Source organism: Glycine soja, chromosome 6 (genome assembly GCF_004193775.1).
Source record: "Glycine soja cultivar W05 chromosome 6, ASM419377v2, whole genome shotgun sequence".
Classification (NCBI taxonomy): domain Eukaryota; kingdom Viridiplantae; phylum Streptophyta; class Magnoliopsida; order Fabales; family Fabaceae; genus Glycine; species Glycine soja.
The window spans coordinates 14,854,327-14,867,874 of NC_041007.1; the positions used below are offsets into that span (position 1 = coordinate 14,854,327).

The 13,548-nt window shown below is 32.2% G+C and overlaps 2 protein-coding genes across 3 annotated transcripts; both read right to left on the reverse strand.

Moving 5' to 3' along the window:
• Positions 1-1,454: 1,454 nt before the first annotated feature.
• LOC114416333 (vignain) lies at positions 1,455-3,538 on the reverse strand. Its single transcript, XM_028381199.1, has 4 exons — positions 2,875-3,538; positions 2,349-2,584; positions 2,120-2,260; positions 1,455-1,934 (listed from the first exon to the last, which is right to left on the reverse strand). The coding sequence occupies exons 1-4, from the start codon at positions 3,320-3,322 to the stop codon at positions 1,671-1,673; spliced, it is 1,089 nt and encodes a 362-aa protein (XP_028237000.1). The 5' UTR covers positions 3,323-3,538; the 3' UTR covers positions 1,455-1,670.
• A 2,765-nt stretch (positions 3,539-6,303) lies between these two features.
• LOC114416336 (alpha/beta hydrolase domain-containing protein 17C-like) lies at positions 6,304-9,191 on the reverse strand. Of its 2 annotated transcripts, none has more exons than XM_028381201.1 (5): positions 8,778-9,191; positions 8,163-8,199; positions 7,830-8,066; positions 7,686-7,733; positions 6,304-7,169 (listed from the first exon to the last, which is right to left on the reverse strand). In XM_028381201.1, the coding sequence occupies exons 1-5, from the start codon at positions 9,077-9,079 to the stop codon at positions 6,648-6,650; spliced, it is 1,146 nt and encodes a 381-aa protein (XP_028237002.1). In that variant the 5' UTR covers positions 9,080-9,191; the 3' UTR covers positions 6,304-6,647. The 2 variants fall into 2 exon arrangements, with proteins under 2 accessions (XP_028237002.1, XP_028237003.1); XM_028381202.1 differs by lacking the exon at positions 8,778-9,191 and adding an exon at positions 8,281-8,757.
• Positions 9,192-13,548: the final 4,357 nt, after the last annotated feature.

A 13,548-nucleotide genomic window follows, 5' to 3' on the forward strand; every position in this document is an offset into this window, starting at 1 on the left:
CCAAATTGCCAAAACCAAAAGGACAATACCATTTGACCATTTCAACAACAAATACTGCTAATACATGCTTGTCTCCGAGAGAGACACTGAAGACAAGTGAATTAATAAATTATTAATGTCCTCGACCAATATCGCGATGCACCCAACCAAGTTTATAAGCTAGTTTCATTTTCAATTTCATTATTAACTTCCATCAACCGCCAGGTACGTTAATTACCCCAATAGGAACATATCCTATGGAAATTATTGTGCCATGTATATGGCTAATGAATTTTCAACTTTTTTTTTAATTTTATAAGTAACTGATAATACAATGATAAATTTTGTGGCTGAAAACTATTAACTCATTTATCCGGTGAAACTGAATTCATTAATATCTTAAATTGGAATCTTATGGATAAAAAAAACATAAAAGGAAGGGGGGATTCGACTTGTGGAGTGAAAGACTAGGTTTTGTTTTTTAGATATTTTAGGTGTTGTTTTCCTACTCAAATTGGATTTGGGTGAATTATTAAAAAAAAAGGTTAGTGACCACAAATTGGACGGCATCCACAAGATTTTTGGGGTTTTTATAACCATATTTGGGGTTAAATTTGTCCACAGTTTCTTACAATATCAAGAATTATGACGAAATTACAACTGTAACTATGACCGCAATTTGTAATCTTATACGAAATTTTATTTACTAAAGTGAAACTTCATTCTAATTAGAAAATACCACCAAAATACGAGTTTTGTTACTCTAGGATGTAGTTCCTTGGGTGCATCTAGCTGCATCCAATTTTAACTTTCTAGCTATATATACTTGTGGAGTGACAGAATTTAAGTGTAGTTTTTAAAATATTTTTTGTATTGTTCTCCCATTAGAATTAGAATTAGAGTTTCACCATTACAAACCTTTTATTAAGCCGATCATCCTTGAGGCGAAACTTCAATTTTCTTCATAACTAAACTGTATATAAATCTTCTCCTTTGTGGAGGCTATTCTTCTTCTACAAAACATGTTATATTCTTCTTCTTAGTTATTTATTTATGTGTATATAAATCTCAGGGCAATGATGTGGGTGCACAGTATAGATCAGGAATATACTACTACAACGAAACCCAAGCGTGTTTAGCCGAGGAATAAAAAGATGCAAAACAGTTGGAACTGAAGGAGAAGATTGTGACAGAAATACTTCCAGCAAAGAGGTTTTACAAAGCAGAGGAATACCATCAACAAACAATCTGCAGAAAAAGGCTGCACTGGTCCCATAAGGTGCTATGGCTAATGGATGATCATCACTTTCTTGCTGCACACTTCACCATGTCTCTGGCTTCTATCAGCCATCAATTGTGTACTCCAATATAATAATATTATCAAAAAAATAAAAAAAGTCATGGTGTATCTTCAAAGTGATCAAATCATATTGCAATCTGGACTCTAGTTGATCTATTGCTATCTATATAAATGCTTTAAAGTAAAGTTATCATTTTGCATGAAACTCTTGGCCATAGAAAGGAGATTACATGAGAAATTGCTAGCACTCAAATCATATAAAATATTTATTTCTTTGGGATGTAATAAGCATAAATATATTGATGGATACACTGGCATTGAATCTGAGATACTAATAGAAAACAACAACCAAAGCTAATTAGAGTATGATTTTGTGGGAAGCATTCAAACTTCAAAGTTCATCTTTAGGAGATGATGAAGGTCCTGTTGGATTATTGGAGGAGTTTTTGATTGGGTAGGAAGCCAACATAGCTATGCCACAAAGTCCCTCCTTTTTAGATATGTTCCTTTGCATTCTGATGTAACCCTGTTCTCCCCATTCTGGTCCCCAAGAGTTCCTCACTATCCAGTAACTAGTCCCATCAACAGTTGCTCCATACCCCACAATCGCCACACCATGATTTAGCTCCGTGCTACAATCACCAGTAAATACTCCCTGCAATGATTTTTATGTTAAATTAAGATACTTTTTTGCTTCAATGTTGACAGCAAATAGTCCAATTAGCAGCCTACTTATTGCCACTTTTTTTTGTAAAGGGAACTGGGAAATGGTAACTAATGTTTTTGCTTCTAAACAACTTTTGAAATTTTTTGCATTGAATAGGTGAATTAGATATTTACCTCGGAGTAGAACTGGAAATCAGATCCCCCGGCATCAATGGCTACAGAAACAGGTTGGTTGGCAACAGCTTTGAGCAATGCATTTTCATCGTTACCAGGTACATTCTCATGGCCATCAATTGATACAGCTAGGTCATTTGCCTGCAACAAGAATGATTTTTGCATTTCAAGTTCCTCAAGTTATCAGTCAAATATATTGGTTTTTTAAAAAGTTTAGCTTAATATGCACCTTGGATGCATCACATGTTCCATCTTGAGCTGTGTAAGGGTAATAGCTTTCTGTTGTTATGCCTCCCTTCTGCTTGATGAACTGGAAAGCAGATTCCATTAACCCACCATTGCATCCTGCATTTTCTTCGGTGTCACAGTCCACCAGCTCTTGTTCAGACAAGGAGACTAGCTTATTCGTCTTGATTTGGTTAATGCCTTCAACAGCTACAACAGTTGAAAACGCCCAACAACTACCTGCACGAGACATTAATGAAAATATAATTTGCATAAATTGAGGCTTAAAGCAAACAACAATTTTATTAGAAGCTATAGCCTATATGAGCACACCAAATCCACCTTATAGCTTTTTACTCAACAACAGTCTTATCTGGTTAGGTGAAGTCGACTATGTAGTACAACACCATTAAATAAAAACTAAATTATCAGATATTATTCACCCGAATGTGGAAAAAAAATCATAGATAAAGAGATAATAAGACCTAGGTTGAGATCTATGATTAGGGACTAGTGATCATTTAGCTTACCACAATGGCCTTGATCTTTTACATCAGTTACAGCACCTTTCTTCCTCCAATCCACTGAAGCAGGAACACTACCAACCTTCTCATACATGAAGGTCCCGTTCCCACGTGGCATGTCTCTGAACATTCTATGGTGATTAACCTTTGAGCCAGCATAGGTACTCCTGAATTCATGGTTGGTCATGTCAGCAAACTTGTTTAGTTTCAGCTTGTAAGGCTTATCCATTTTGTTGGTGTTATGGACATGCATCACATTCGCTTTGAACACGTTAAACCGCTTGTGCTTGTCACCAAGGCTTCGCGAAACCGTGTGGTGACTCCTCCATCTCTCGTACAAGTCCCACAGGCTTTCCTCGGACTCCAAATCCTTGTCGTGAAAATCAAAGCTATTGGCCACTCCAAGGACCAAAGAAAGGGACAGAACAACCCACAAGAACTTCTTCATTGCCATGTTTGTATTTGGAATCAATTCAATAAAAGATGGGGAGAGAAGGGAGCAATGGAGGCTTTATATAGGGAAATGAAAGCTAATAAGTGAGAAGGAAAACAAAAGAAAAATAAATGAGGAAGTTACATGTTCCTTATGGGCATCAACAATGAGCAATGATTAAGATGCCAAACTATGGCACTTAGAGAATCCTTAAGAAGAGATAGGATGTGTGTTTGTGTTGCTCAAGTATGGAAGCAAAAGGATTGAATAATAAGTGAAAGGAATTAAGGAAGGAAACTTGAGAAATTTTCCTTTGTATATATTTTTTTATATATAGAATTGTCAGTTAGGTGCATAATTTTTGTGTCATGCATGCTATCTGTTATTGTATGCTTCAAGGATTATCTTTCTCTTGCATGTTGATCACGCTATCAGATTAACGAGTTGAGGTGGTGGAGTGGAGGAGAGTGAGGAACATGGTTACGTCCAGTTTTGAGACTCGATGCTGTGTTGCAAGTGGAGTGAAAAAACATTCTGAAAAAGTGAAAACTGTGAAAACACTATGATAACTGAATTTATCTTTGTAAAACACCGATCGTTCCACTTTTTGAAAGGTTTGGAGAAAAAGTGTGAAATTGTACCGAAAGGTTTAGAGTGGTGTGTGTGGTGCTAATCTATTTCTGAATACTGAATTGGGCCAAACTTGTACACTTCTAACTTCTGATCTAGTGTTCTAACTAACGCGTTTGTGGTTATCAAACGTAAAATGCATGTGAAAACAAAAACTGATGTCACTTATTGAACATTTAGTGTGGTTTATGAGTAACATATACGACTCATTGTTAAGCTTATTAATCTTTATGCCCCTTTTTTTCGTAACTTACTTTAATCGATCATGCATAAATGTGATTTTATAAGATAAGTTTGTATATTTTATTTAGGAAAAATTTGTTAAATTTGTAAGAATCTAGATTATGATCAGAAGTTGGTGAGTTAATTTGGGAAAGGCCTAGAGTTTGTTATTTCAATTCAGCAAAAGCAACGTGAAAAAACATTTTTTATTTTTATTTTTGTGTATCGTTCAGTAGTTATCATTTGACTCCAAACTCTGGCATGACGTTCTTGCTTGTTGTAAAGGATTACAATAGCGTAGTGCATCGGGCACCACCAATTATTTCGGGAATTAGCCTTTATTTTATTATGTTGCCTTTTGGCTGAAGTATTAGCTAATGTTGTAATTTACTAATTTTGTTTTCTTATCTTAAGAATTGTAAACTTTATTCTCAAACTTCCATTATTTTGTGAATTTTAACACTCAATTTTTATAATTTTACAAACTTTATTACTCAGTTTTTGTAAAAATTTTATCATCTAACTTTTAATACTTCACAAATTTTATCGTTTAAATTTTTATTTTTATGTATTTTACCATCATGTTGGTAACAAAATAATGTAATAAGTTATTTTTTTTTATTTTTGAATCTTCTTTGGGATTATAATTAATATAAAAAGGTTTTTTTATTTCGGTTATAATTATAACCTAGGTCAAAAGTCAAAATTTTTAATTTTCATTTACAGTGGTTAAATGCATAAAAATTGAAAATTTTGGTGATAAAATTTGTAAAATAATAAAAGTTAAATGATAAAATTTATAATTAAGGCTTCTTTTTTTCATGAAGATGTGAAATCCTCGCGGGCTAGACTTTTTTTTTCTTCTTTTATAATTTTTTTAACTTTCTATTTTTTTTCATTACCACCTGAAAGTGCTTTCCGACTTTCTACCTCACCTGTTGATTAGATAAGTTGACAATTGATAGGAAAAAAAAAATACCTTCTTCAATTAGGAGGGAAATATATAGGTTTCATCAAGTAATTGACCATATAAATATTTAGTGCATATTTAGATTAGTGATCTATTATAGAACTATTATTGTAGAATTTGTGCTGAAAATGTCTTTAAGAACTCCACTAAGTATTAACTTATCACAAACTTACTTAAGGTAAACTTTTGAAAAACATAAATTATTATCAAAGAAAAGAAATTATGCATTTTAGCCGTTTAGTTATTAGTTTTTACATCAGGTCAAGAATTATCTTAAGTTTTATTATAAACTTTTAGTTTTATGACATTTAACTTTATAAATCAAAATCATCAAAAAATTAAATTTATGTAATAAGTGAAACAAGATTAGACAAGAGTATCCTCCAAACACGCTGGGTCAAGTGAAACAAGATGTGAATAATTAGTAAGAGTACAGTTCAATTTAGTAAGAGGGTAGTTTTCAAATGAAATTTTAAAAAAATGCAGACTAATCTCACTTGTTAGACTAGCAAAAATATGCAGTATTAAAAAACAAATAAAAATGCCAGCTTCATGCGATGCTGTCAAAATCAGTGTTTCTAAACTGTACTATATAGGTATTATTTTTTCTCAATGTGCATCAGTTTAGGTCAAAAAGCGAAGACCATCACACAGTCACGCGGATGGACTCTGGATTTTTTTCAGGTTTATTAATTTATATATTTATTTATGTACGTATGTATGTATGAAAACGAAAGGTTTATTTAAATAAATGAAAAATGATTTTAAAAATATACAATAGGGTCTAGGGGTGTCAGAAAAGGACTGTTGCCATTAAAAAATTAACTGATATTAGTTGGAAGAATCTATTTAAAGTTTATAACAAATAACTAAGTTGAAATGGTTCATTAGTTAAAGAAGATTTCACAGTAAAAGGTGCCTATTTCCAAATCAGTCAATAAAGTTGAAAGGGTTTGCTTGCATTTCACCTCACTTCTAATGAATCTAAATAATTACAATACGATAACATAAACTTTTTTGACTTCGTCAATGAATTCTTCTCTTCTTATTTTCCTTTTTGGCAACACAAGTAATGGCAAAACTCATGCAAATTTGTTGTTTTGGCAAAACTAAGCTAAGTGAAACACTGAAAACAAGTAACACAATCTTTAGAGGAAGGAATTGCGATAAGAAACGTGAAGGCAAAATCAATAAGGATATTCAATCCATTTGAACTTTTATAAATTATAGCAGCAACCACCTTTGACATGATGTTCATTTTCTTTCTCATGACTAACACAAGGTTAGAGTCGCTTCAATTGCAAATAATAATAACAATGAAAAAACTAAGGATATCAAATCCCAAGTCCCAACATATCCAAATCTACATGAACATTGCAACGAAAGTATGAAACTGCATGTGTAACATATGCATTCTGCAAACCATAAGTTAAAACCCCGGTGTAAGTAACTGTGTCTGTATCTTTGTACCTTTTCCTCCCATGTAGCAAACCCAGTACCAATATTACTTATGCTTCAAGAGGTTCAGCTAGCTCGAATTCTATCCAGCCAATCAATGCTCTTCCGTGGCCTCTCAAACTGAACATCAACACTTCTCCTGGATTTATCTTGGAACTCAATGCTTCTTGATTTATCATTATACTCTACGCTTCTTCGTGATCTCTCCATCTGATCAAATTGGACTCTTATCTTCTCTAACTTTTCTGTATTATTGAATTTGAATTCATGAAATTTCAGTTTATCTGTCCTATCAGTACTTTTCCTTGGTTTGTCCCTCTGATCAGTGCTCTTCCTCGGTGTTTCAAAGCAATCAGTACTTCCTCTGGATTGTTCAACTCTGCTGTCTATGCTTCTCCTGAAACTCACTCTTTGTGATGGTGGCTTCTCTACCGAGGATATGAATTTTCTGAGATGTCGAAGGTATTCAGGATAGAGTTCTAAATTACAGTGATTTCCTCCTTTGAGCCACAAAGGTTCATATTTTTGTTGACATAGCTCCCACAACTGCTTGCCATGAGAGCAATCAACAACCTCATCAGCAGTTCCCTGAAGAGAGTATGGAAATGATGTCAGATTAGTAAAGCGACATGAAATGCTTTGTACCCAAAACAATGACCACTGAAAAGCAATATTTGCCAAGTTGCCATATTCACAAGAATACAATTTTCATGTTTAGGGTTTGCTTATCAGCAACAAAGGTTGATTTCTCTTTAAATTTGATGCAGTAAAATCAGTCGCGATGAACAAATTTCCACTTGTGTTAACTAGCTCGTTTGATGAAAAATTGTCTCCTCCTTCTGTCAACCCATTTCATGATTTTAATCACAAATGCCAGCAAGAAAAAGGCAGATACTGAATAGTAATATGCAAGTTGTTTGTATTAAAAGAGATTCTATTTGTTACTTGGAATACCAAGCTAGCACACTAAGCACTGTCTTAAGGGCTACAACCATTACAGAAGTTGTTAACTGGATACCAGTTAAAGGAATATAGTAACTACCGAAATCATGATGACAAAAATAGGAAGTGGGCAATCCAACAAAATAAACAAGGAATACTTACATGAATTACTAGCACTGGACACTTCACCAATGGAATTTTATCAATGTTCTGCAAAACAATAAAATGGAACTAAGTTCAGATACATCACATACATAATTTTCAAATCAAATGACATCAAGCAAATAGGAAATAAAAAATTTAAACCTTATAAATGTCAAACCAGTATGTCCGTTTCACAGGGTACATGACTCTCAGCCCTGATAGTATAGGACTGTGGAGAACAACAGCCCTTAGACGGGGTAAACGAGAAGCAAGATCCAAAGTAGGACCACTTCCAACAGATTGACCATAAAGGATGATGTCTTCCTGCTTAACACCATAGTTCTCTTCCAGATACTTATATGCAGCTTCAATATCAGCATAAGTATTATGTTCACTAGGCTGTGAAAAATATCCAGATTAGTTTTTTCATGAGGCTTCTCCCTGCTGAGAACAAAAGAATTGAAGAAACCATAAAGAAGTGCATAGAGTAGTTACCTTCCCTGATGACTGTCCGTAGCCAGAGTAATCATATCTGCATACATTGATACAAGATGCTTGAAAACATTAGTAACATAATTTTCCAAATGATAAGCAGCCATAGTACTTCAAGTACCTTTTATAATTTTCTTTATTGGGGCTGCTCTTTAGATTAATTCTATCAGGGGAGGGTCTATAAAGTATAGTCTCAAATATTGAGACAATTTTGTTCGAGACACTGTCTAACACTAAATGTATGCACATCTCCCAGCAGAGATTCGATTTTTAGTCCCTTCCACCAAAAGCAACACCCATTGGTCAATGGTCATTCAACTGAGTACAAAAAAAAAAAAAAAACTGAAAACGATCGAATAGCAAACTCCCTCCCAAATTCAGCTGATCTGTATAATATAATCCCACAAAAAATACACAGACCACACAAGTTTAGTCCACTAGGGAACCAGGTCCACACAAACCAGAAATCATCACAGTCCCAAATCCAACAAACCAGATAAAAAATTCAACACATCATCTTTGACCATCAACATCACCACCATGCAGACCCGAATCAAGAATCCCAAAACACAGAAGCAAAATTGAAGAAATAAGAGTTTACTTAACATACATACATACCCCATGAGATTAACGCGGAGGTGGATGCTGAGCTCGACGAAGAGCTCGTACATCTGGCCAATGTCGGCGGCGTTCCCGTGCGAGTAGAGCAAGGTGGATTTGGCCATGGGGTGCCGCACGTACATGGCCACGATCTCCGTGCCGCGGCGGTTCGGGAACCGAAGAATCTCCACGTTCTCGCGGTGCGGGAACGGCTCCATGAGCAGCAGCCCCGTCGCCTCCTCCTTCAGCACCTTGTAGGACGCCGGGGACGGAGGGAAGAACGCCAGCTTCGCCGCCATTGAAGAGGTCACGCCACCCATCTTCTTCCTTCCTTGGAAGCTCGAAGTGTGTGTAGTTACTTTGTTGTTGTTTGGTGTTCACATTCACCTTTTTGGTGTGAATGAATGAAGCTGAACATGACCTTACTCTTTCTTCTCGGCTTTTTATTTTTATTTTTATAAAAAATTAAATTAATAATTAATTACTACTACTTTTTTGGATTTGTTTGGGGGAAGGGAAAATAATAGTCTCTTTCTTTCTTACATGATCGAGAGAGTCGCAGTCTTTCCTTCTTTATTATTATTATTCCTTCGAGTCTGAATAACTAGCGTCTTCACGATATTAATATTAGTTAAAAATTAGAAAAGAAAATATTAATTATAAAAATGATAAGAGATACAAATTTTTTTAATAAAAATAATTTTACTTTTGAAGTTGGTTAATTAGAGCATTTGACTATTTCCATTATTCTCATTCCTATTCCTATCTATCTATTAATTAGTTGTCTCTTGCACAGTTCCACGTGTTGTCCTTTTGACCTGGTGTTTTTCCTTCTTACCATGTGGTCTTTGTTTTTCCGCTTTCCTACATCATCCCTTATTCCCCCTCAACGTTCTTTTCAGGAAACAGAATAATTAAATTGTATTTATTTATTTTTATGCTAAGTAATTAGGAAAATACTTACCTGATTTAGTTAAAAGATTAATAAAATTTCCTTTTTAGTATTTTTAGTTACTACAAAGGAACTAAAATGAGATTTTTTTTTTAAAAAAAAAGTGAAAATGAGATGTTTTTAAGTATAGAGATTAAATTATTTTTTTTAAACAGGGAAATAAATAATAAATAGTCTATATATATTTATAGGTTATGTTCGATAAAATTAGATAAAAAATTAGATAAAAATTGAAAAACTAACATTGAAAGTTAAAAAGTGATAACCGGAAGCTTTTAACTTTTAACCTAGCTTATTAAATTATAAACGTTTGATAATTAGGAAAGTAATTAAAAAATATAAAATAAAATATTTAAAAAGGATAGTTAAAAAATTGAAAAAATATTTTAAGGATAAATAGATAATAAAATATAAAAAACTAGAATATGATATTTTAAAAAACAAATTAAAAGTAAAATTCAGTGTACAAATTTAAATTTAACATAGAAATTATTCACAACTATAACATTCTATAATTAATTTTAAATTCTTCTTTAACGTAAAACCAAATATATTCAAAATCAATTCTCAAACGCTAAACTAAACCCACACTAAAAATGCAAGGTTTTTGTATGATCACATGGCCTATAACTCTTGATAACAACTTAATTGCTTCCTTTTTTACCAGTATATAAGGCATCTTATACCTTCAAGTTCATTTTAGACCTTATTAACTCACGTCTTATATATACTAGCTTGAACATTAAAGTTTTTTTATAAGTGACTACCATTGTGCGTTGTCGTGTAGTCATCGTCAAGTTTTCCTTGTTGCTCATCGGAGTTGTCTTCACCATGCAAAGTGTGCACTCATAGTCGCAAGTAAACATTGGTGTCATATGTGGAAACTACTCACAATCAAATGGTTGAAACATTGGCGTTAGCTTCAACCAGAGGTTATTGTTCTAATATACCACAAGAAGTTGCATTTTACTTAAGAATGAGATTAAAGGTAATTTATATACACATTTATTTCTTAACTCACCAAGATGCCTTTCAAAAAAAAAAAAAAGTAAGGATCGTGTGAACTAAAGCAAATAATAAACTTTAGTTCTTAGATTTTTTTTTTCCTTTTATCATTTTCATTCATTTTGATCTTTTTATGATTGTATTTAGTTTCATTAAGTGTCTTAATTTGATCCCTTTTATTATGTAATATTTTTTTTCTCTCATTTTATCTAAAGAAATTAATACGATATACAAAGTGATAATTGTAGGAAAAATTAAATATTAAATACAAAAATTAATCATTAAAAATAGTGAATATTTTTACTTTATATTAGAAAACTTTCAAAATCTGAACTAACCCAACCCAAATAAATATGATGGTTCCAATTTAATTTTTTAAAACTCAAAGCAATCCTTATCCAACTCATGAATAACTCAAGTTTTAAATACCGTGGATATAACTAAATATATTTTTAATTAGTCTTTTGAAAAGAAAATTATTAGTTTTAGTTATTTCTGAAAATTTTCAAAAGATCTTTATTACTATTTATTGATAATGTCACATGTATTTAAATATACCACATCAAGTACATATCATTTTATATTAACGTGGTATGTTTAAATACATGTCACTCCATTTTTAAATAATAATAATAATAATAATGTTAGAAAGTTTAAATTTAAAAGAATTAAAACTAATAAAAAAAATTTAGCAAATCAAAATAAAATCTAATTAGTTATATTTATAAATGCTCAAAATATATTTAATTGAATTATTTAAGTTCTTATGATATTAAATTTTAATTTAAAATCATGACAAATAACATAATGTATCATCTATTAGAAAAGAAAAGCGTAGCATAAAATAAATAATATCTGCATGGTGTGTTGGGTTAATGATCCAGATTTTTATAATGGTGATGGTTAATTATTTGTTTGGGTGGAGACCAGTGGAGCAGGAGAATGAATGAGTAGGGGAGAGGAAATTAAAGGGGTGGAGTAAAAAAACAAAAAAGTAGAAAGAGTATCAATTAGTTAAATGATTTCATGGAACAACAACAGGTTGTCCCATTTTGATGTCAAACTCAGGCATGCTTCTCCATGTCCATCACCATGATTTCTCCCCTCCCAAGCAAGGAGAGAAAACCCCTTTCGGCATCATCCTGTGTTTTTTTGGACCAATGGGACCTCACTCCCTTTCACATAGCCACAGGAATGTCCTGTTTAAACCCCCCACAGTACTACATATCTCATGTAACATAATATTTCATTTTTTCATGCCATATTCACCTAAATTGTTCATCAATTTTATTGATTAATTTAACTTCTGTCAAAAAAACTTTGACATTGTTTTTTATTGAAATCTTTTTTTAGACATAAATTCAAACTGAAATTCTTAATTCAATACGACTTGAACCAACATGTTACTTACTTAATCATTAATTCCTCATCCTATTATATAGCATAGGACCTTCTCTCTTTTTATTTATTTAATTAAATTAAGAAGAATCTTTGTAGGGGAATTTTTCAACAAAGAACCTCGTTTAGGGTAACCAAGGTCCATCAACGGCTCCCATTGTCTCGTGGGCCCCACCTTGCTGGGAACAATGTTTTTATTTTTCTGTTCCATTATGCCATGTTTAGGCTGTCAACTGGAAACATACAACCGAGCAAGGTATTAATTAAGACAAACCAATAAAATTAATTAAAATAGTACTGAATCGAACCATCGTATTCCGTCCAGAATTACATAAAATCAGTCGAAATTATGTCTTTGCCTATCTACACATATTTTAAACTTTATAAATAGTATAGTGGTACATGATTGGTAATTTTTTTGTGTAAGAAAAGGCTCATCAATTCAAACATATGCATTTATTTTAACGTGCTACTGTAATGTTTTTGATAGAGCTATGGTAATGAGTGGCAAACACACAATTAAGGTTATGGTGTAACAATGGTTACTTGCAGTCAGTTGCATTGATCGCAGTAAGATACGTGCTAGACTTTTTGCTTTTGCCAAGAAATGAGGCTTTTCGTGCTATGAGTATTGATGTTTATGACAAGGTCGATGCAGAGAGTGAAAATATCTTGTTCAATCTCACGGACATAAATTCAGTAAATTATTGATTTAATCTTTGAAATTGAACTTGTATTAATAAGTTAAACTGCTCTTTAAAATTAAAATAATAAAATGAGTTTTATAGGGTCTGGTTAATAAAATGACTTCTGAAATTGTAAATCCTTGATTAAGTTAGTTCATTAATGTCTGTTTTATTTTAAAAAATAAAAATAGAGAGGATAAAAAGAAAAAAAAAGATATTTGAGCGGTCTAAAAAATAGAGAGGAAAAATTGAAACCCTTAAAACATCTACTGAAGAGCAATTGGCTCACTAGAGTAGGAGATTGCTAAAAAAATCATCAATTCCTCTTCCATCTCACATGCATGATATTTTCTTATTATCTTATAAATGCTTGTAGAAAAATTTATCGATACAAAACCTATCATTGCAAATAAATTTACCAATAACTGTACTTCATAAATTAGAAGTTATATAAATCTTTCTAACTAATTAATGAATAACTTATACAGTGGACATTTCTTTTAATTGATTTTTTTTGAAGTACTGTTTCAAAAATATTTTTAAGAAATAAGATTGATCAATATCATAACTAATTATGCTTTAATCTTTTATATAAATATAAACTAGCATGATATGATATGATTACTAAATAATCTTATCTCTTAAGTCTATCATTAAGGATTTGATCCTGATACAATATATATATTGAGAAAGAGGTCAATCTTTTATAATGTTCGATCAGGTATTTAATTATAAGATTTATATTATA

What these genes read in the sequence shown, in the direction of transcription:
- LOC114416333 (XM_028381199.1), bottom strand. Translation starts at nt 3,322, where the DNA reads ATGGCAATGAAGAAGTTCTTGTGGGTTGTTCTGTCCCTTTCTTTGGTC. An exon ending in GAACATGTGATGCATCCAAG is followed by an intron (nt 2,261 to 2,348) that starts GTGCATATTAAG and finishes TTCTTGTTGCAG; the next exon opens with GCAAATGACCTAGCTGTATC. An exon ending in ATTTCCAGTTCTACTCCGAG is followed by an intron (nt 1,935 to 2,119) that starts GTAAATATCTAA and finishes AAATCATTGCAG; the next exon opens with GGAGTATTTACTGGTGATTG.
- LOC114416336 (XM_028381201.1), bottom strand. Translation starts at nt 9,079, where the DNA reads ATGGGTGGCGTGACCTCTTCAATGGCGGCGAAGCTGGCGTTCTTCCCT. An exon ending in ACGGACAGTCATCAGGGAAG is followed by an intron (nt 8,067 to 8,162) that starts GTAACTACTCTA and finishes TATTTTTCACAG; the next exon opens with CCTAGTGAACATAATACTTA. An exon ending in ACTGGTTTGACATTTATAAG is followed by an intron (nt 7,734 to 7,829) that starts GTTTAAATTTTT and finishes ATTGTTTTGCAG; the next exon opens with AACATTGATAAAATTCCATT.